Source organism: Carcharodon carcharias, chromosome 1 (genome assembly GCF_017639515.1).
Source record: "Carcharodon carcharias isolate sCarCar2 chromosome 1, sCarCar2.pri, whole genome shotgun sequence".
NCBI lineage: Eukaryota > Metazoa > Chordata > Chondrichthyes > Lamniformes > Lamnidae > Carcharodon > Carcharodon carcharias.
The window spans coordinates 198393615-198416152 of record NC_054467.1 but is presented as its reverse complement, the minus strand read 5'-3'; the positions used below and the strand labels follow the sequence as shown (position 1 = coordinate 198416152).

The 22538-nt window shown below is 40.0% G+C and overlaps 1 protein-coding gene across 4 annotated transcripts in view; it reads left to right on the top strand.

Annotated features, from left to right (window-relative positions):
- Positions 1-22538, top strand: part of tln1 (talin 1) — a 263163-nt gene that overhangs the window by 141978 nt on the left and 98647 nt on the right. For 3 of the 4 annotated variants that reach the window (XM_041201957.1, XM_041201949.1, XM_041201966.1), the window contains 9 exons: positions 764-840; positions 1493-1673; positions 4839-4952; positions 8029-8137; positions 14613-14821; positions 15348-15446; positions 15558-15614; positions 17226-17393; positions 17692-17986. In XM_041201957.1, coding sequence (XP_041057891.1) covers positions 764-840; positions 1493-1673; positions 4839-4952; positions 8029-8137; positions 14613-14821; positions 15348-15446; positions 15558-15614; positions 17226-17393; positions 17692-17986 — 1309 coding nt within the window. The remainder of the gene's footprint in view (positions 1-763; positions 841-1492; positions 1674-4838; positions 4953-8028; positions 8138-14612; positions 14822-15347; positions 15447-15557; positions 15615-17225; positions 17394-17691; positions 17987-22538) is intronic. The other variant, XM_041201976.1, reaches the window with a different exon arrangement.

Below are 22538 nucleotides of genomic sequence, written 5' to 3'. Positions count from 1 at the left end.
AATCAGCCATGATTGTATTGAATGGTGGTGCAGGCTCAAGGAGCCAAATTTCTTAATATTGCATAAGCAGATAGTTAAAATTGATAGCATAAAAACAGGAATTGAGAACAAATTAGTATTGTGACTTTAAAGCACTTACTAGAGTAAGAAATCATGAAGAGACAAATGGGAATTATAAGACTTTTGGCCTGTGTCTATACACGGAAAGGATGTGGTGCAAAGTGGTCAGTTTTATATCGCTGGTGGAATTCTTTACGTAAGTTTGAACATTGCTTTCATCATTGAATTTTTGATAGTGAAGCTGTGTTCTCTTGCATTAATTGCAAGTATAACTAATAGTTCAAAATTATTAGATGTCAAGATTTGAAATTTTTGTCTCCTAAATCAAGCTGAATGAGTTACATTGAAGAAAACCATTGAATCGTTGACCATATTAATAAAGATGTGTACAAGTTGGAGCGCGAATCCAATTGTGAATCCATTCCTTAGTGGATAACCACTGGGAATATCTTCCAATTTTAGCAGCTCTCTGAGGTGATTTAGCCTTTGTGGTCATCCCATTTACAATGCTACCAACTGTTTCTGCATTAAGCAACTGAATGCTGATTAAAATTTGGCTGTTGAGTAGTACATTTATACTGGCAGGAATGTAAGAGAAATGGAGGGTTCTTAAGAGAGTCCCCTGGTAGCCAGTGGTTTTGTAAAGAGCATGTTGGGGAACTTGGCTTTCCATGTATTTATAAATCAACTTTCCTCTTTGCAGAAAAAAAGCAAAGACCATTTTGGGTTGGAGGGTGACGAAGAATCCACAATGTTGGAGGACTCTGTGTCTCCCAAGAAGTAAGTGAAAAAAAAATGTAAGCCACCTCAGTTTTTTTCAGGGACTTGGGACCAATGTAAATGTCCACAATCCAGATAAACAAAATTGGGGAAGATTCTTTTAATGTAGTCAGAAACAAACTCTTTCTAATCTGGTATATCTCCTTCCAATCACAGTTCTCAGAGGAAGTCTTCCATGTGTCTCCCCTTCCCCCACTGCACCTGGTGATTGTAATTGTGCCTTAACCAATAAAGGGATGCAATAGGGTTGATACAGCTATTTTCTCATGGGGGAATCTAGAAATAGGCCTCATCCCAAAATGAATGTAGTGAAATCAGGAACGCTTTTCCCCAGACAAGATGGTGAAAATTATGAATTCTTTCTCTCTGCCACCTTCTAAAATGAGTTGGATGCTCGACTACTTGGAACTTGTAAGACTGAGGTTGATAGACCTTTGGATATTAAATGGTGGAAAAGGCTTCAAGGAAGCTGAATGGCCTACTCCTGTTTCTATTTTCTTATGTTCTTTTCTGGTCTAATCATTTAACATCAGAAATGCTACTGTGATTTAGAAATGAGCAGTAGCTTGAGTAGTTTTCTGATTTTCTTTGTGTGCTTGCAATTTGTGTACAGTAAGTTAACATTATTTTGTGCACACTGTTACCTTTGCAGGTCTACCATCATGCAGCAACAGTTTAACAGAACTGGAAAAGTGGAGCACGGATCTGTAGCATTGCCTGCAATTATGCGTTCTGGTGCTGGGGGTCCTGAGAGCTTTCAGGTTGGAACAATGCCAGCAGCCCAGCAGCAGGTGACCAGTGGACAGATGCACAGAGGACATATGCCTCCACTGGTAGGAAGTTATACTTAAATGAAATTTTTAATTTTGTTCTTGGGTTAACATGTAAGAACACAGAAATCTTTTTGAATTGGTGCTTATCAGTCACTATTGAAAAAAGAAACTATAATTACTCAGTGCCCCCAAATTCTGCTCCAGTGCCCTTGGTATAATACTTGCTCCCTCTGGTATGTGCCTGGTGGTTATGCTTTCTGATTTTACTTGCATGTTGATCCCATTTTAATAAAGCAAGCAGATATATGGTATATCAAGAAATGTGGATGTACAAAGGGATCTGGGTGTCCTTGTTCACCAGTCAATGAAAGCACACAGGCAGGTGCAGCAAGCAATTAGGAAGGCAAATGGTATGTTTGGCCTTCATTGTAAGAGGATTTGAGTTCAGAAGTAAGGATGTCTTACTGCAGATATACAAGGCCTTGGTAAGACCGTATCTGGAGTATTGCATGCAGTTTTGGTCTCCCTGCCTAAGAAAGAATATACTTGCCATAGCGGGGGAGTGCAGTGAAGGTTCACTAGGCTGATACCAGGGATGGCAGGACTGTCGTATGAGGAGAGATTGTTTTGACTGAGCCTGTATCACTAGAACTTAGAAGAATGAGAGGGGATCTGATTGAAACATATAAAATTCTAACAGGGCTAGACAGATTAGACACAGGCAGGATGTTTCTCCTGGGTGGGGAGTCTAGACCCAGAGGCCACAGTCTCAGGATACGGGGCAGGCCATTTAGGACTGAGATGAAGAAAAATTTCTTCATTCAGAGGGTGGTCAACCTGTGGAATTCTCTACCACAGAAGGCTGTGGAGATCGGGTCACTGAGTATATTCAAGAAAAAAATTGCTGATTTTTTGAATATTAGGGGCATCAAGGGGTATGGAGAGAAAGTGGGAATATGCCGTTGAGATAGATGATCAGCCGTGGTCATAATGAATGGCGGAGCAGGCGCGAAGGACCGAATGGCCTACTCCTGCTCCTAGTTTCTATGTTAACCACTTTTACAGTAACTTTGTATGTTAAATCATCTAATACACAAAGGGTGCAAATGTGGGGCAGGTCCCACCTCCCCCAGTTAAGCCTCATATTCAGGCACTCTGCCCTGTTATTTCTATACTCATCAGCACATGGCACCACCATAATCTACAAATTATTACCTTTGAGGTCTTGCTGCCTAAACTCTGCCTTCAGGACCTCATCCCTTTCTCCCTATATTGTTGGTGCCGAAATGGACCATGACCTCTGGCTGTTCACTCTCCCACCTTAGAGTGCTCTGCAGCCATTCAGTGCCATCCCTGGCCCTGGCATCAGGTAGGTAACATACCATCCTGGGTTCACATCTGAAGCTGTTTGTTCCCCTAATTTATAGAATCACTTTTCACTATTGATTTCCCAGCCTTCCTCCCGTCCACCTGTGTGGCTGAGCCAGCCCTGGTGCAGTTGACGACTCTGGCTGCACTCCCCAGAGGAACCATCAGTCTCATCTGTATTCACAATAGCAGGTTGAGAGCAAGGTGCACTCAGCACTCCTGCAGTGGTGATGCATTCAGAGGAGTGCATCAGCAAGATGCGCTGGAGACTCCTTGACTGTCTGGCAGTCATTCATTTCCTCTCTGCCTGCACACTCTTCTGGGTAGCCGCAGAAAAGTGCTATTTACACTAAAACAAAAACAGAAATACCTGGAAAAACTCAGCAGGTCTGGCAGCATCGGCGGAGAAGAAAAGAGTTGACGTTTCCAGTCCTCATGACCCCTCAACAGAACAGTTCTGTTGAAGGGTCATGAGGACTCGAAACGTCAACTCGTTTCTTCTCCGTCGATGCTGCCAGACCTACTGAGTTTTTCCAGGTAATTCTATTTTTATTTTGGATTTCCAGCATCCGCAGTTTTTTGTTTTTATCTCTGTATTTACACTAAGCCTTGCAGCTGCACCACAGTAACAATATCTGTCAATCAGTCTCCGAAAACCAGAGCTCATTCATGCTTTGCCAGCTTAACAACACTTTCTGCATGTGTGGTTGCCCTGGTGAAGCGTCCTGAAGTTGCCACTTGGAACAGGATGTGTATTTCATGGAACTGTGTGCTGTTGCATACCTTTTTTTTTTGACTCTTAATTAAAGAGAAACAATCCTAAGACTTGAAAATAAAAGCTACTCGCCAATCAGCTCCTTCCCTTGTGCTGACAGCACTTCAGGATCCATTGGTTTTCTGTCACAGGAATGTAGCAAGACATGATTTGCTGTATGTAGGTTTGTAAGGGGGTAAAAGAAGGCTGCAAACAAATCAAAATTGACTTGGGAAAAGTTGATTGAAGCACAACTACTATTTCTCTCAATACCCCCACCCCAGTTCAGATCAATAAATAGGCCCTGCGTTCCTGCGTTCTGTTGGCACACAACCAAGTGCCTGGAAGTCTAGAGAAGTAAGGTTAATTGTTGCAGAGCTGTTAGGCCTGTAGTAGCCGCAATGGCTGCCAGTTTTGAAGATTTTTGGTTCTGTCTATCTGCCCCCCAGGAACCCATGGAAGTAGTTGGATAACAAAGCGCTGGGTCCTTGCAGGTGCTCCAGCCCTTTCTTTTCTTTTGCAAACAAGTATAAACAAGAAATAAGTATTCCTTGGTCACAAGACAGAGGGGAAAAAAAATCACCCTAATATTGTTTTGAGGGTGATACTGAAAAGCCTGTTGAATGGATACCAGACAGTTCCCATCCATCCGAGAAGCACATTAAATCACCAGGAAAGCGCTATGCAGTGGGAAATGATGGGTTTCTTGGAGACTATAGTTGGCTGATTGGTGAAGCGATCAGCTGCTGTTCCACAGTCCATAACATTCTTTTAATGTGCATGTTAGAGTACTAATGACAGCCAGATTATAAATCTAGATTTCAAGAACATTAATAAAAAGTGAATGTGTGTGGTTTGAATTGCTATTTACTTCTGAACACTTCTAGCTGTTCTGCATGTTTTATTGGGTGGTATTGCTGAACTTGACTCAATAAAAGTTTTAGAAATCCCTTCTCTTTAAAATAAAAACTTGTTTTTTTAACAGTATTTTGAGCACGCAGATTCCATTATGAACTGTTGGTAGTACAAGAATGAATGAATGCTTTCTTTAATATAAGGTTATTAACTTGCAATTTTTACAATGGTTTTTTTTTACTTTTTAGACATCTGCACAGCAAGCTCTCATGGGAACTATTAATTCCAGCATGCAGGCTGTGCAGCAAGCAACTGCTAGTCTGAATGATGTTGATGCCTTGCCTCCTCTTGGACATGATGCTGTAAGATGATTGATTCACTCATTCACTGAACCATTACATACTTCAGTTCTATTAGTAACTAACTGATCTGTATATGTAAGTGCAAGTGCATAAATTTATGCATACATCGATGATTCTAGGTACATCAGATGAAATTGTACAGGTATATAACAGATGTGAAGAACTGGCACTGAGAGCTATTGGGTAATTGGTTCTTGGATCAGGTTGGCTGAAGAGGTAGCATAATGGCTGCTGGTTCAGGGATTTGGATTTTGTCCAAGGGATATTAGAGTCATACATTGCTGGAGAACTGTATGCAGTAAAATTGCTCGAGCAGCTTGTGACCCTGCTAAAGCAATATTTAGAGGTTGCATTGTAAATTATGCTACTTACATAAAGGGAAAAATGCAAAACATGTGTAACCTGGCACCATAACTTAACTTTGTATTGAATTTCTGCAAGTCAGTCGCTTCTATGCTAATTTGCTCCTCATGTATTTGAACACATTACTTACAAGAAGATTCAGTTTTACCCCATCTTAGATATAGCAAATATGCTCTGAAATAAGACAGGTGGTTTACTAGCTTGTTGCTCAGGGGAAATGGAGATATTAGTAAATTTAACTATTAAGTTGAATAGCACAGTTGTTTGTCATCTGAATGACTGTTATGAAGATGATAAATGTATATATTATGTTCCACGTTGAATGTATTCCTAAATTAGAAAAAAACTTCTTTACAGCTCCATCAATAAACATGAGTCAAAGGAAGAAATTACAATCTTTAACAAAAGCATGATTTTTATGAAACAAAAACAAAAATTGCTGGAAAAACTCAGCAGGTCTGACAGCATCTGTGGAGAGAAAGACAGAGTTAACGTTTCGAGTCTGTGTGACTCTTCGTTTCTGAAGAAGAATCATACGGACTCGAAATGTTAACTCTGTCTTTCTCTCCACAGATGCTGTCAGACCTGCTGGGTTTTTCCATCAACTTTGGTTTTTATTTCAGATTTCCAGCATCTGCAGTATTTTGCTTTTATCATGAGTTTTATGACATGTTAAACTGCAGATATGTGAATTTGATGAAGCTAAAGCAGAAAAACTGTGCTTGCTATATTTAGTAAGCTGCATTCAGTACCTTATATAATGTTTAAAAAAGCTCTATGATATTCTCTTTAAGCCAACGTATTTGTAAGGTAAGCAGGCCCAACTCTTCAAGTCTATCCTGATGACTAAGAAATCTTAAGTCTCTTATAATTGTGGTCGCCTGCTACTGCACCTTCAATAGAGCCTCTCTAATCTTTGTCCTTCAATGAAACCAAAAATGGTTACAATACTCTAAATTTGGGCCTTATATTGCCCAAGTATAACACTATTCATTTTATATTCAATGATCCTAGCTATTGGTGTTTTTAAAGTCCATTGATACATCACTTGAAGAATTGAAAGTGACTCCTAGCTACAGATGAGAATATATGACACTATGGTGAGGCAGAGGCTAAGGTAATGTGTAGCTCTGTGTTTGAATTGATATTGAGAATTGTGAAGGAGTAGTGATTCAAGCTTGAATCAGGTCTTGCAAGAGACTGGCAGAAATGGGATCCTTGATTCTGGAGCTCCATGGTTAGCTGGAACTGTGGAACAAGATGCTACATTTCTTGGAGATGAGAGGTCACAGGTGGTAAGCAATGATGCCCTTGAGCATGAAAACTGCACTTGAAGGACTGTTAAGTAAAGTGAATAGATGCGTATAATAATGATAGCAAAAACTTGGCTGAATTAATGTAAATAGCAGTTGTCAGGAAGTGTGTGCATAGACAAGACTCTGTTAATAGGTATATTCAACAGTTAGACAGGTTAAAGATTTTCGTCTTGTATAGATCATACTACAGTACCAATTTGATTTGATTTTATTCTGAATAGGAAGTTTCTCCAAGCAAAACAATTCCTGATGCAATAACCACACTTTTGTAACCAACTATGTAGAGATAACTGCCCCAGAGGTGGTTGCATCTTGTCTAGAGTAGTGCGATAGGTATCAACTGATTGTTAGCAACAATTTATTGTGTATTTCTGCCATTTCATTATTTAAAAATTAGTTTTACTGCTTTGCTTAAGGCAATCTGTCGCTGGACTAGTAATCCAGAGGCCCAGGGTAATGCTCTGGGGACCCGGGTTTGAATCCTGCCATGGCAGATGGTGGAATTTGAATTCAACAAAAATCTGGAATTAAAAGTCTAATGATGACCATGAAAGCATTGTCGATTGTTGTAAAAAAAAAAAAACCCATCTGGTTCACTAATATCCTTTAGGGAAGAAAATCTGCTGACCTTACCTGCTCTGGCCTACATGTGACTCCAGACCCACATCAATGTGGTTGACTCTTAAATGCCCTCTGAGCAAGGGCAATTAGGGATGGGCAATAAATGCTGATCTAGCCAGTGATACCCACATCCCACAAATGAATTAAAAAAAACTCTCTTTACACCTATTATAAAGGAGCTATCGAGAGCGAAAAATCCCCCACCTCAATTACAATGTAATTGTATAATTACATATTATATCAATCCAGTCATTATATTACAAAATCTTTGAATTTTGAGCAATATTGCAGTAAACCTAATATTTGTGAACTTCTAATGAAGAGCATACATTTTTCAATCACCACGCAGGCTTGGCCAGCACCTTCTCCATGCGTGCTTGGCCAATGCACTAAAGAAAGCATGATGTTCTTATTTCTAATTTAAATCATGTTTCAATATTGGATGTGGATTAAAAAAAATGGAGTATTAATCACTTTGTTGGCATCTACTCTAGAAGGTCTGTACTACTCGCCAGTGGTATGACTGATTATCCTGAGCTTATGTTCAAAGATTGTCACATCATCAAACATGTTTCTAAATCAGGCTTTCTTCTGATATGTATCATATATACACAAAGATCTTGCTTTGCATGCTGTTATGTAGGTCATCCTGTAGACCTGACAATCCATGTCCTGCAATAATTCTATTGCAGGTGTACTTCTATAATTCTAAATTGACATCAAAATAGTGTGGATTTGATTTTTAATATGGGGGGGTTAATGTTTTTACATTCTAGGCCTCAAAAGCATGGAGAAAAAATAAAATGGATGAATCCAAACATGAGATCCATTCACAAGTTGATGCCATTACTGCAGGCACAGCGTCAGTGGTCAACCTCACTGCAGGTGAGTTAAAGATACAAGAGTGTGTTACTGTAGTGTATGTTTATAAGATGAAATTAAATCTAACAATTGGCAGGATTATTGTGAACATTTTAAAATAATAAAGTTTTATGATTGTGTTAGTTATGGAATCTTGATTATTTTAGGAATCATAGAATAGTTACAGCAAATTCTGCCTGTCGAGTCCATGCCAGCTCTCTGCAAAGCTAGTCCCATTTGCCCCCACCCTTTCACTGTATTGCTGCACATTTTTGTCTTGAGATGCTTATCCAATACCCTTTTTGAAAGCCATAATTGAATCTGCTACCACCACACTCTCGGGCAGTGCATTCCAGATCATAATCACTTGTTACGTTATTTTTAAAAAAATCCTTAGGTCCAGGGGGTCTCGTCAAACTTTAGACCCATTAGTTTTCCTAGTACTTTTTCTACGGTGATAGTGGTTGCTTTAAGTTCCTCCCTCACTTTTGCACCTTGATTTCCTACTATTCTTGGGTTGCTTTTTGTGCCTTCCATTGTGAAGACTGATCCAAAATATTTTGTTCAAAGTCTCTGCCATTTACTTTTTTGTCATTATTAATTCCTCAGTCTCAACCTCTAAGGGATCAATGAGCATACAAGCATATGCATTAGGGACAGGAGTAGGCCACTTGGCCCTTCAAGCTTGCTCTACCATTCAATAAGATCATGGCTAATCTGATTGTAACCTCTTGCCCATCCCGGATAACCTTTTACCCCCTTGCTTATCAAGGATCTGTCTACCTCTGGCTTAAAAATATTCAAAGACTCTCTTCCTTAAAAGGCAGTGAAAGCAGGATTCAGAGAGGAAATTTCTCCATCTTAAATGAGCAGCCCCTTATTTTTAAACAGTGACTCCTAGTTTGAGATCCTCCCACGAGGAAACATCCTCTCCACATCCACCCTGTCAGGACCCCTCAGAATCGTGAAGGTTTCAATCAACATGCCTCTTACTCTTCTAAACTACAGTGAATACAAGCCTACCCTGTCCAACTTTTCCTCATAAGATAACAAGCCCACCCCTGTTATTAGTCTAGTGAACCTTCTCTGAACTGCTTCTAATACACTTACATCTTTCCTTAAATAAGGAGACTAGTACTATACACAGTACTCCAGATGTAGTCTCGCCAGTGCTCTGTATAACTGAAGCATAACCTCTCTACTCTTGTATTCAATTCCCCTCACAATAAATTATAACATTCTATTAGCTTTCCTAATTACCTGCTGTACCTGCATACTAATCTTTTGTGATTCATTCACTAGGACACCCAGATCCCCCTGATCTTTGCAATATCTCACCATTTAAATAATAAGATTTTTTATTCTTCCTGCCAAAATGGACAATTTCACATTTGCCCACATTATACTCCATTTTTCAGATCTTTGCCCACTCACCTAACCTATCTTTGTCCCTTTGTAGCCTTATGTCCTCTTCACAACTTAATTTTCTACCTATCTTTGTATCATCAGCAAATTTAGCAGCCATACCTTCAGTCCCTTCATCCAATTCATTTATATAAATTGTAAAAAGTTGAGGTCCCAGCACTGACCCCTGTGGTATTCTGTCAACCAGAAAAAGACTCATTTATGCCTACTCTGTTTCCTGTTAGTTAGCCAATCATCTATGCATGCCAGTATTTTACACCATACACCATGTGCTTTTATTTTGCACAATAACCTTTGATGTGGCACCTTCTCAAGCACCTTCTGGAAATCTAAGTACAGTATATCCACTGGTTCCCCTTATCCATAGCACATGTTACTTCTTCAAAGAACTCAAATAAATTGGTTAAACATGGTTTCCCTCTCAGAAAACAATGTTGACTCTGCCTGATTGCCTCGAATTTTTCCAAGTGTCTTGCCATGACATCTTTAATAATAGCTTCTAACATTTTTCTCAATGACAGATGTTAAGCTAACTGGTCTGTAGTTTCCTGTTTTCTGTCTCTCTTCCTTTTTGAATAAAGGATTTATGTTTGATGTTTTCCAGTTGAATGGAACCTTCCCCGAATCTAGGGAATTTTGGAAAATTAAAACCAGTTCATTAACTATCTTTCTAGCCACTTCTTTCAAGCCCCTAGGATGAATGGATGGTCCGTCAGGACCCAGGGATTTGTCAATCCACAGCTCCAACAATTTGCTCAATACCACTTCCCTGGTGTTTGTAATTTTCCTGAGTTCCTTCCTACCTACCACTTCCTGACTTACAACTATTCCTGGCATGTTACTTGTATCCTCTATAGTGAAGACCGATGCAAAATACCTAAACAAAAACAGAATTACCTGGAAAAACTCAGCAGGTCTGGCAGCATCGGCGGAGAAGAAAAGAGTTGACGTTTCGAGTCCTCATGACCCTTCGACATGAGGACTCGAAACGTCAACTCTTTTCTTCTCCGCCGATGCTGCCAGACCTGCTGAGTTTTTCCAGGTAATTCTGTTTTTGTTTTGGATTTCCAGCATCCGCAGTTTTTTTGTTTTTTTTTTTGTTTTTTTTTGTTTTTTTCTCGATGCAAAATACCTGTTCTGTTCATCTGCCATCTCTTTATTTTCCATTATCAATTCCCCAGATGCACTTGCTAAAGGACCGGCGCTCACTTTGTTAACTCTTTTTAACTATGTATAGAAACTCTTACAATGCATCTTTATATTTCTAGCTAGCTTTCTCTCATAATCTAATTTTTCCCTCCTTATCAAGCTTTTTGTCATTCTTTGCAGTTCTTTATGTTCTGTCCAATATTCTGATCTGCCACCCATCTTTGCACAATTATTTTTCTATAAGTTCGATACAATTTTTAACCTTTTTAGTTAACCACGGATGGTGGGTCCTCCCTTGAAATTTTTTTTTTTGTTGGAATATATCTATTCTGTGTATTCTGAAATATCACTTTAAATGTCTACCACTGCATTATATTCCTCTATCTCGTTGGAATCTATCTATTTTGTCTGCCATGGCATCTCTATTGACCTATCCCTTAACCTCGTTTGCCACTTCACTTTGGCTAGCTCTGCTTTCATGCCCTCATAATTGCCCTTATTTATTTAAGTTTAAAATGCTGGTCTTGGACCCACTTTTTTCTCCCTCAAACTGAATGTAAAATTCCAGTATGTTATGATTGCTGCACCCAGGGTGCCTTCACTGAGGTTATCAATTAATTCTATCTTGTTGCACAGAACTCCTTATCTTGATTACCTTTGCTTATCTGATATTTTTTCCCTCATGATTATTGCCGAACCTTCCTGACAAGCTCCCATTATTCTTCCTTTATACTCTGTCCTACTGTGTAGTTACAATTAGGGGGCTTGTATGCCACTCCCACAAATGGCTTTTTGCCTTAATCATCTTTCATTCCAACCCAAATCACTTCTACATCCTGGTTTCCTGAACTTAGGTCATTCCTCTCTAATGTGCTATTACCATCATTAATTAAGAGAGCCACCCTCCACCTTTTCCTAGCTTTCTGTCCTCCATAAATGTCAACATACTCTTCAATATTTTAGGCCCCCATCTGAGTCATCCTATAACCATGTCTCTGTGATGGCTATCAGATCACACTTATTTATTTCTATTTGCACTATCAGTTCATCTGTTTTTTGAATGCTACGTGCATTCAGATAGAGAGCCTTTAGTTTTGGCCTTGGCTATTTTTGTAATGCCAAGCCTTATCTGCTGATTTACTCTTAGATTTGTACACTCTGTCTGTTTACTATAGCTACTCTTGTTATATACTAGTAGAAACTCTTCCTGTCTATTTTATAGTTCTAAAAAACTTACTCTCATTCTAATTTCTCCCTTTTAAATGCTTTTTTTATTCATCCTTTGGTTTCTAAAATTTACCAAATCATCTAGACTACCACTAATATTTGCAGCATTGTATATCTTTTCTTTCAATTTGATACCATCCTTAAGTTCCTTAGCTAGCCATGAATCGAAGCTAATATCAATTGATTATTTTACCATCTCCTGATTCTGATCACTAACAAGGGTTGAGTAGGGAAAAAGCCACGCAGTAAGTCACTTGGACGGAGCACTGAAGGAAGCAGCGATGCAGAGTGTACTGCGGGTTGGTGACTTCAATGTCCATCACGAGTGGCTCAGCAGCAACATTACTGACTGAGCTGACCAAGTCCTAATGGACATAGCTGTCAGGTAGTCCCTGCAGCAGGTGGCAAGAAAGCCAACAACAGAGAAAAATCTACTTAACATAGCCCTCACAATCTACTGGTCGCAGATACATCTACCCACGAGGTATTGGTAGGATTGATCACTGCATAGTTCTTGTGGAGAATAAATCTTGTCTTTACACAGAAGATACCCTCGATTGTGTTGTGTGGCACTACCACTGTGCTAAATGGGATAGATTCAGAACATATGTAGCAGCTCAAAGCTATACATCCATGAGGCACTGGGCCATCAGCAGCAGCAGGACCATACTCATCCCCAACCTATAACCTCATGGCCTGGTGTTTCCCTCACTATATCATTATCAGAAAGCCCAGGGGTTCAACCCTGGTTCAATGAAGAATGTAGGAGAGCATGTCAGGTGCAGCACCAGCCATACTTAAAAATTGCCAACTACTTGACAATGTGGAAAATTGCCCAGGTATTCCTGCCCTCAAAGCAGGACAAATCCAATCCAGCCAATCACTCATCCTATCAGTCTACTTTCAGTTACCAACAAATGGTAAGGTGGAAGGTGTCATTAGCAGTGTTATCAGATTACACTTATTCAGCAATAACCAGCTCACATATGCTCAGTTTGAGCCCAATGGCCAGGGCCACTGAGATCCAAACCTCGTTATAGCTTTGGTCCAAAAATGGACATTTGACCCCGTGTGGCTTCAAGGAACCCTGGCAACATTAAAGTTAATGGGAATCGTGGAACTCTCCACTGGTTGGAGTCAAACCTAGCACAAAGGAAGATGGTTGTGGTTGTTGGAGGTCATTCATTGTAGCTCCAGGACACTACTGCAGGAGTTCCTCAGAGCAGTATCTGACCTTCTCTCCATCATAAAGTAAGAAGTGGGGATGTTTGCTGATGATTGCGCAGTGTACAGTACCCCTGTGCAGCTCCTAAGACAATGAAGCAGATCGTACCTGCATGCAGTAAGACTTGGCCAAAATTGAGGCTTGGGCTGATGAGTGACAACTAAAATCCCTGCCACACAGTGCCAGGCAATGACCGTCTTCAACAAGAGAAAGCCCAAACACCTCCCTTTGGCATTCAATGACATTAAAGTTGCTCAATTGCCACTGTCAACATCCTAGGAGTTGCCATTGACCAGAAACTTAACTGGATCAACCACTTAAATATTGTGGCTACAAGAGCAGGTCAGAGGCTGAGAATTCTGTAGCAAGTTACTCACCACCTGATTCCACAAAACCTGTCCGCCATTTATAAGGCTCCAGTCAAGAGAGTGACGGGATATCCTCCACTTGCCTGGACAAGTGTAACTCCAACAACACTCGAAGCTCAACACCATCCAGGACAGAGCAACCTATTCACCACCTTAAATATTTGCTCCCTCCACCACTGGCTGGTACACAACAGCAGCAGTGTGTATCATATATAAGATGCACTGCAGCAACTCACCAAACCTTCTTCGGCAGCATCTTCCAAACTGGCACTTTTACCACCTGGAAGAACAATGGTAGCAGGTACATGGGAATGTCACCACCTGCAATTTCCCCTCCAAGTCTCATGACAACTTGACTTACAATTATATTGCCGCTCTTTCACTATTACTAGGTCAAAGTCCTGGAACTCCCTCCCTAACAGCATTATGGGTGTACCTACCCCACGTGGGCTGCAGTGATTCAAGAAGGTGGCAATTAGGAGTGGGCAATGAATACTGGCCTTGCCAGTGTTGCTCATATCCTATTGAAGAATTTTTAAAATTGTAAGAGAAAATACCAGCAGGATTTAAGAGCAAGGCAGTCAGTAGTATGATTAGGCAGTGGGAAAACTGAGCAAAGATGCAATCCTCTGCTGCTGTTAGAAATTGTGAAGATTAAAACCGAGAGATTTTTTTTTTGTTAGAAAGTGGCATCAAGGGATCTGGAGCAGAGAGATGAATAGAATTGAAGTACAGATCCCCATGAACTAATTGAACATTGAAACAGGCTGAAAGTAGCAAATATTACTTGGGCATCAGTGGACTTTCATAAACTTAGATTGCTTTGATTTGGTGTCTTATCCTTTGTTTGCTGTTTGTTTGCTTCTCTTATAGTTTCCTGCTGTAACTGTCTTAGCAGCAGGCTTTCATCTGTGCAGCCTGCCTTGTTTTTAAGATCAGAATCTTATGTCATTACTAAGTATCTAGGGGAATATATTGTAATGCATTATTTTTGAAGAATTTATCTGCATTAAACATATTAAGTGTACAGTTTACATATTTCATTGTCAACTTCAGTGCCAATTATAGTATCACTATTTTTAAAACTGCTGATTTTGTTTTACAGGAGATCCTCTTGATACAGACTACACGGCAGTTGGATGCGCAGTGACAACCATCTCCTCAAATTTAACTGAGATGTCAAAGGGTGTCAAACTGCTGGCAGCCCTAATGGAGGACGAGGGTGCAAATGGACAGCAGCTACTGAAAGCTGCTAAAAACCTGGCTTGTGCTGTGTCAGAATTACTGAAGACTGCTCAGCCAGCTACTGCTGAGGTGAACTATTTTTTAATCAAAATTCTTGGAATAAATTATTCTTCCAAGAAGAGAGCCATATAAATTTGTTATTCCCTTTTTTAGGAGCTAATTTAACTGCCCATTTTGAAATTTGCCTTAAATGCAATAGAGGTGGTAAGATTATGTTGAACATTTGTTATCAACTACAAATTGCTGGTGACATTCAAATAGATGGAAAGTATATTTACTCAGCCAAATTCCTAATCAATGTATTAGTACATTCTATTAGAAATGCAAAACAGGGAAGATAATTCATTATTTACAGCCTTCTGATCAAATTTACCTAATTAATTATTTAAAATGTAGCTTATTTAAGTCACCAATCATTGCAAAGTGTTAAAGATGCATACAATTGATATGGTAAGCAGGTAATGTTGTGTAACAACCACTATGGTTAGTGGCTTTCCTTTTGGTTAAAGTCAGTAAGTTGCCACAAGTCAAATGTATTTAGTTTCTTTCTAATTAGGTGCAGAAGTATTAAGAGGTTTAATATTTTGTATTGCAGCCTCGACAGGTCCTGCTTACTGCTGCTGGCACTGTCGGTCAAACAAGTGGTGAGCTTCTCCATCAGATTGGGGAAAGTGATGCAGATCCACGGTTCCAGGTATGTGCTGACCACTAAAGGATTCATTTTACATTACATTTATTAAACGTTATTCATTGAGATTATTGATGTGTTAACATTCTGTTGGAATTTTGTAAATCCTTTGTACAGTTTCCTGTAGGTACACAAAAATACACAAGGAATATATCAGGTGTTGCTCTCAAAACGGTAAACATAGTTTATTCAACTATTTCATTGAATAAACCATTTTGATGCAATTTTTCTCCAAATATACAATCAAGATTGTCAATAACATTAAATCTCAGATATTGTACTAACTGATTCAAATGGAAATTATATTGCACTTATCTCTCAATTAAATTTGCAATAAAATTGCTTTGCAAATATTCCACCCCACATTGTTTGAAACTGAATTGTGTGGCACTGGCAAAATAACAATGTTTGGCAGTGCTTATTTGATAGAATTCTATAATGAATCCAACTCTCTGGGCAAAAAGTACTTAATTCAAAAGGTGCAAATGCCATATGTCAGGACTGCTGTTATTGAGAGATCTACAGTATATGGAATATAGAAATTATCCCATTGTTATTGTTTGTGAGATCCTACTTACCTAATGGGCAGGACCTTGTTGGGGTGGGAACAGTCTTTGCTGGCTTCCATGCCCTCTTCAGCTCAAAGTTTTTGTGATGTAACTTGCTAGAAATGCAAGCTGATGGTGTGCCAAAGGCAACGAGGAACAGGGTGAATGGCTAGGCCAGGAGAATGTATCCTTAACCAATGAGATTTGTGGGTTTAAAAAGGAACAAGACTGACTGAGAAGCTGTGAATTAAAGTGGGTGAAAGAGTTAAATACGTATAGGAGGGAAAATAGAAAGAAAGATGGGTGAGGTGCAATTCATGTGAAGCAACCAGTAGAGCAGCATAAAATAATGACCAAGTTTGAGAAATTCACAACTTATTATTGCCTGATTTGCACATTAATAAAAGTTGTTCTCAGGCTGTTTTTTTTCCAGCAAGTTGTGGCCCAAGTTTAGTTCTCAATCTATATACATCAGAGATAAACTTCAAGGATCCCAGTGTTATAAGAGTAACATGACTAGATTCTACACAGAAAATCTTTTAACGTCTAAAATTGGACTGATTATTTTCATTCATACCAAATGAACCCGGTCAGTTTGCTGCATTATTGGCAGCTATGACCTGAACATCTGCAGTTAACTACCCAGTAGTGATTGAGTAATTCCCAGTGCATGTTGGGATAAGTGCAAAGTGATTGTTCACACTTAATTGTGTCAAATGAATACATTCCTATTTGATTATTTATTTTTAATTGCATTGCTTCAATCTTTGAAAAAGGCAATTCTGGTTATCATGGAACTTAAAATTTTGATCTGGCTTTAAATTGTCTCTATATAGCTAGAGTTATCAGGAAGAAAAACTGCATAAAATTTAGTGTAAATGTTTTATGCAGAACAGTTGTATTGTCAAGTGGACCTGATGTCTTATCTAGTGATAATGTTAAGTCAAAGTAGAGCAAATACAGTCAATTGGTATCATGAAAACTAGACAGTGCTTTTCAGTTTTGCTAACTTCACTGTCAGCTAATAATGGCAGTGATTTTTGTATACATGATTCTAAATTTTCAGACTATTACAGATCTAAATGAATTCTAATGTGCTACAAATTGTGAAAATCGACGTGTAAAATAAAATGTACTAATAATATTCTCAAAGTTTTTTTTATAATCAAGTGTAGTTATTTCAGAAATACCAAACATTAAAACATGCCATGACTTTCCATTTTCTGATCACTTTTAGGACATGCTTATGCAGCTGGCCAAAGCTGTAGCAAATGCAGCAGCAGCTTTGGTCCTGAAGGCAAAGAATGTGGCTCAGAAAACGGAGGATTCAGTATTACAGAACCGTGTCATTGCAGCTGCGACGCAGTGTGCACTTTCCACATCACAGCTTGTAGCATGCACTAAGGTAACTGTTTCAAGGTTTATTGGTTACAGGTAAGGTTTGTAGCATTTAATGGGAGAACATGGAATATCTTTGCATTATTAGCTCATCTTAGAATTTAGATCATTTAAATCTCAAACCATGTCACAAAGGTGGCATGGTAATTAGAGCTGGTGAACCTGTTCTGTTATGACTGCTGAGATAAATGTTATCCCAAAAGTAGGAACTTAATTAAGTAAAAAATGACTTTTGTTAAATCACTCTCTCCTAAATGCCCTTTGATCATGCTTGTAAATAGGAGTAATTTTCCCTCTTTTTACAGGTAGTAGCTCCAACTATCAGCTCTCCTGTATGCCAGGAACAGCTGATTGAAGCTGGGAAACTAGTTGCTAAATCAGTGGAGGGATGTGTGGAGGCCTCACAGGCTGCAACAAATGATGAGCAGCTGCTGAAACAAGTTGGTGTAGCAGCCACTGCTGTGACTCAAGCCCTCAATGACCTGTTGCAGCATATCAAACTATATGCCGCTGGAGGACACCCACTGGGGCGCTATGATCAGGCGACAGACACTATTCTAACAGTGACGGAAAACATTTTCAGCTCTATGGGAGATGCTGGTAAGGAAATTGCTGCTCTGAATGGTGCATCTACAATATATGCTAATATGGAATGAATACAGAATAAAGAAACTATGGTTATTAAACATGAAGTATGAGTCCGATAGAAAAAGGCAATGTAACCTTAAAGCTTTCTAAAGCAATAGTTAAATCTAATGGGTGCCCAAATCTTCCATCAGTTTCAATAAAACAATCGTTGGTTCTATATGTATAAATTTAATTGCATTTCTAATTGTTAACTTTCTACCATTGCTGAAGATGTTGAGCCTGTGTAGATAGCAGAACCCTCCTCTACCTTGCTCAATTATCATTCTTAATATGTTAGCCTGGGCTGAGAGTATCAGCAGCCCAGTACAGCAGATACTATTTCACCATGAATGGCTGGATAGTAATTAGGGCATGATCACTGGTGGCTTTTTTTTCCCTCTATCTATCAAACCTTGACTCAATGAGGCAAATTAAAGTTTATTAATTATTGTCCCAGCTGAGTTTAGCTAACTCCATGCAGACTAAGGATTGAATCTGAGACCTTCTGAGACTGAACAAAGAACAAAGAAAAGTACAGCACAGGAACAGGCCCTTCGATCTTCCAAGCCTGCGCTGATCATATTGTCTGTCAAACTAAAACATTTTGCACTTCTGGGGTCCATATCCCTCTATTCCCATCCTATTCATGTATTTGTCAATCTGCCTCTTAAACACCACTATCGTACCTACTTCCACCACCTCCTCTGGCAGCGAGTTCCAGACACTCACTACCCTCTGCATAAAAACTTGCCCTGCACATCTCCTCTAAAGTTTTCTCCTCTCACAAATCTATGTCCCCTAGTAATTGACTCTTCCACCCTGGGAAAAAGCTTCTGACTATCTACTCTGTCCATGTCACTCAATTTTGTAAACTTCTATCAAGTCGCCCCTCAATCTCCGTCGCTCTAGTGGGAACAATCCGAGTTTCTCCAACCTCTCCTCATAGCTAATAACCTCCAGACCAGGCAGCATCCTGGTAAACCTCCTCTGCAACCTCTCCAACGCCTCCATATCCTTCTGGTAATGTGGCGACCAGAATTGCATGCAATATTCCAAACGTGGCGTAACCAAGGTTCTATACAGCTGCAGTATGGCTTCCCAACTTTTATATTCAATGCCCCTGCCGATGAAGGCAAGCATGCCATATGCCTTCCTGACTACCTTATCCACCTGCATTGCCATTTTCAGTGACTTGTGGATCTGTACACCCAGATCCCTCTGCCCGAAGATGCACTTAAGGGTTCTGCCATTTACTGTATAATTCCTACCTGTATTAGACCCTAGGAGTCAGGGAGAAAACTCTCCACTGGTTGAAGTCATACCTAGCACAAAGGTTGTCGGAGGTCAGTCATCTCAGTCCCAGGACATCGCCGCAGATGTTCTTCTGGGTAGTGTCTTACACCCAACCATCTTCAGCTGTCTTATCAATGATCTTCCCTCCACCATAAAGTCAGAAATGGGAAATTGTTGATGACTACAGTGTTCAGTTCCATTTGCAACTCCTCAAATGATGAAGCATTCTGTTCAACATACAGCAAGATCTGGACAACATTCAGATCTGGTCCACTAAGTGGCAAGTAACATTCGTGCCACACAATTGCAAGGCAATGACCGGCTTGAACACAAAAGAGAATCTAACCATCTCGCCATGACATTCAATGGCATTACCAGCACTTTGATCCCTCACTCTCAACATCCTGGAGGTTACCATTGACCAGAAATTTAACTGGACCAGCCATATAAATACTGTGGCTATAAGAGCAGGTCAGAGGCTAGGAACCCTGCGACAAGCAATTCACCCCCCAACCCCTGCAAAGCCCGTCCACCGTCTACAAGGCACAAGTCAAGAGTGTGTTAGAATACTCTCTCCTTGCCTGGATGAGTGCAGCTCCCACAACACTCAGGAAGCTTGACACCATCCAGGACAAAGCAGCCTCTAGATTGGCGCCATATCCGCAAACATTCACTCCCTCCGTGCACAGTGGCAGCAGAGTGTACCATTTACAAGATGCACGGCAGGAACTCACCAAAGCGCCTTTGACAGCACCTTCCAAACCCACAACCTCTGTCACCTAGAAGGACAAGATCAGCAGATGCATGGGAACACCACCACCTGCAAGTTCCCCTCCAAGTTACACACCAGCCTGACTTGGACTATAGTGTCATTCCTTCACTGTCATATAAGAAAAAGGAACAGGAGTAGGCCATTTGGCCCCTCGAGCCTGCTCTGCCATTCAATAAAATCATGACTAATCTTGTGTTTCGATTTCTACATTCCCACCTAATCCTGATAACCTTTGATTTCCTTGCCTAACAAGAATCTATCTACCTCAGCCTTAAAAATATTCTCTGACCCCGCCTCCACCACCTTCTGAGGCAGAGAGTTCCAAAGTTACACAACCCTGAGAGAAAAAAATTGCTCAACACTGTCCTAAAATGGTGGACCCTAATTTTAAAACAGTTTTGGACTCACCCACAAAACTAAACATCCTTTCGATGTCCACCTTGTCAAGGCTGTTCAGAATCCTGTATACTTCAATCAAGTCATCCCTCACTCTTCTAAACTCCAGCGGAAAAAAGCCCAGTCTGTCCAACCTTGCCTCATAAGACAACCCACTCATTCCAGATACCAATCTAGTGAACCTTCTTTGAACCGCCTCCAATGCATTTACACCCTTCCTTAAATAAGGAGACCAAACCTGCACACACTATTCAAGGTGCGGTCTCACCAATGACCTTTATAACTAAAGAATGGCCTACTCCTGTTCCTATTTCTTATATGACATAACTTTTATGTTCAATTCCTCTCGTAATAAAGGATAGCATTCCATTAGCCTTCTTAATTACTAGCATTTTCTGCACACTAACTTTTTGCAATTCATTTTTCTGGAGCACCTAGATCCCTCTGCACCTCAGAATTATGCAGCCATTCTCCATTTTAAGTAATCCTCTGCTTTTTTGTTTTTCCTGCCAAAGTGAACAACTTCACATTTTCCCCACATTAAATTCCATTTGTCAGATCTTTGCCCGCTCACTCGACCTATCTATATCCATCTGCAACTTCATGTCCTCTTCACAACATACTTTCCTACCTCTCTTTGTGTCATCTGCAAATTTAGCTACCATGTTTTCACTCCCCTCATCCAAGTCATTGATGTAAATTGTAAGAAGTTGAGGCCCCAGTACAGACCCCTGCGGGACTCCACTCGTCACATCCTGCTAATCCAAAAATGACCCATTTATGCATACTCTCCGCTTTCTGCCAGCCAATCTTTTATCTCTGCTAATATGTTACCCACTACACCATGCGCTTTTATTTTCCGTAGTAACCTTTGATGTCGCACCTTATCAAATGCCTTCTGGAAATTCAAGTACAGTACATCTGCAGGTTCCCTTTCATCCACTGTGCACGGTACTCCTTCAAAAAACTCCAATAAATTGGTTAAACATGATTTTCCTTTCACAAAACCATGCTCTTTCCGATTGCCTTGAGCTCCTTTAAATGCCCAGTGTCACTGGGTCAAAATCCTGGAACTCCCTTCCTACCAGGATTGTGGGTGTTCCTCCAACACATGGACTGCAGCGGTTCAAGCAGGCAGCTCACCATCACCGCCACCTTCTCAAGGGCAATTAGGGATGGGCAATAAATGCTGGCCTAGCCAGCGAAGTTCACTTCCCTTGGATGAATTGTTAGGAAATAGAAATAGTTTAAATAAGTGCGTGATGCATTTATTTATTGCCTGAATTGCTGAACCATCTGGTTAATTAAAGTCACTGTATAAACAAAATAGAACACAAACTGATGTTTGCTTCTATCTTTTTTGAACAGAGAGCTTTATTTTTGCCCCCTTTGATGGAAAGGCTTGTGGCATTTAATGAATTAATTTGCATTTTTAGCATCTAACACATTTTCAAAATGTCCCAAAGCGCTTCCCAGCCAACTGAGTTCTTTTTAATAAAAAATGTAGTTACTTTGTAGTACAGGCAAAAGTAGCAGTCAACTTCTGCACAGCAAGTTGTCACAAACTGCATTGAGATAAATGACTGGATAATCTATTTTCATGTTGGGTTGAGTGATAAATCTTAAAGAAAGAAAGACATATATATAGCATTTATTTATATGTTGGCATTTATTTATATATTTGCATTTACATAGCACTTTTCATGACCGCCAGACATCTCAAAACACTTTACAGCCAATGAAGTGTGACCACTATTGTAATACGGGAAGCGTGATGGCCAATTTGCACACAGCAAGCTCCTATAAACAGCCATGTGATAATGACCAGAAATCTGTTTTTTGTGATATTGATTGAGGATACTGGGGATAACTGCCTTGCTCTTCTTCAAAAGAGCGTCTTGGGATCTTCTGCATCCACCAGAGATGAGGGCCCCAGTTTAATGTTTTACCTGAAAGATGGTCCCTCCGACAGTGTAGCACTCCCTCAGTCCTGCACTGGATTTTTGTGTTGCTGGAGTGGGGCTTTTTTTTTATTATTCGTTCATGGGATGTGGGCATCTCTCA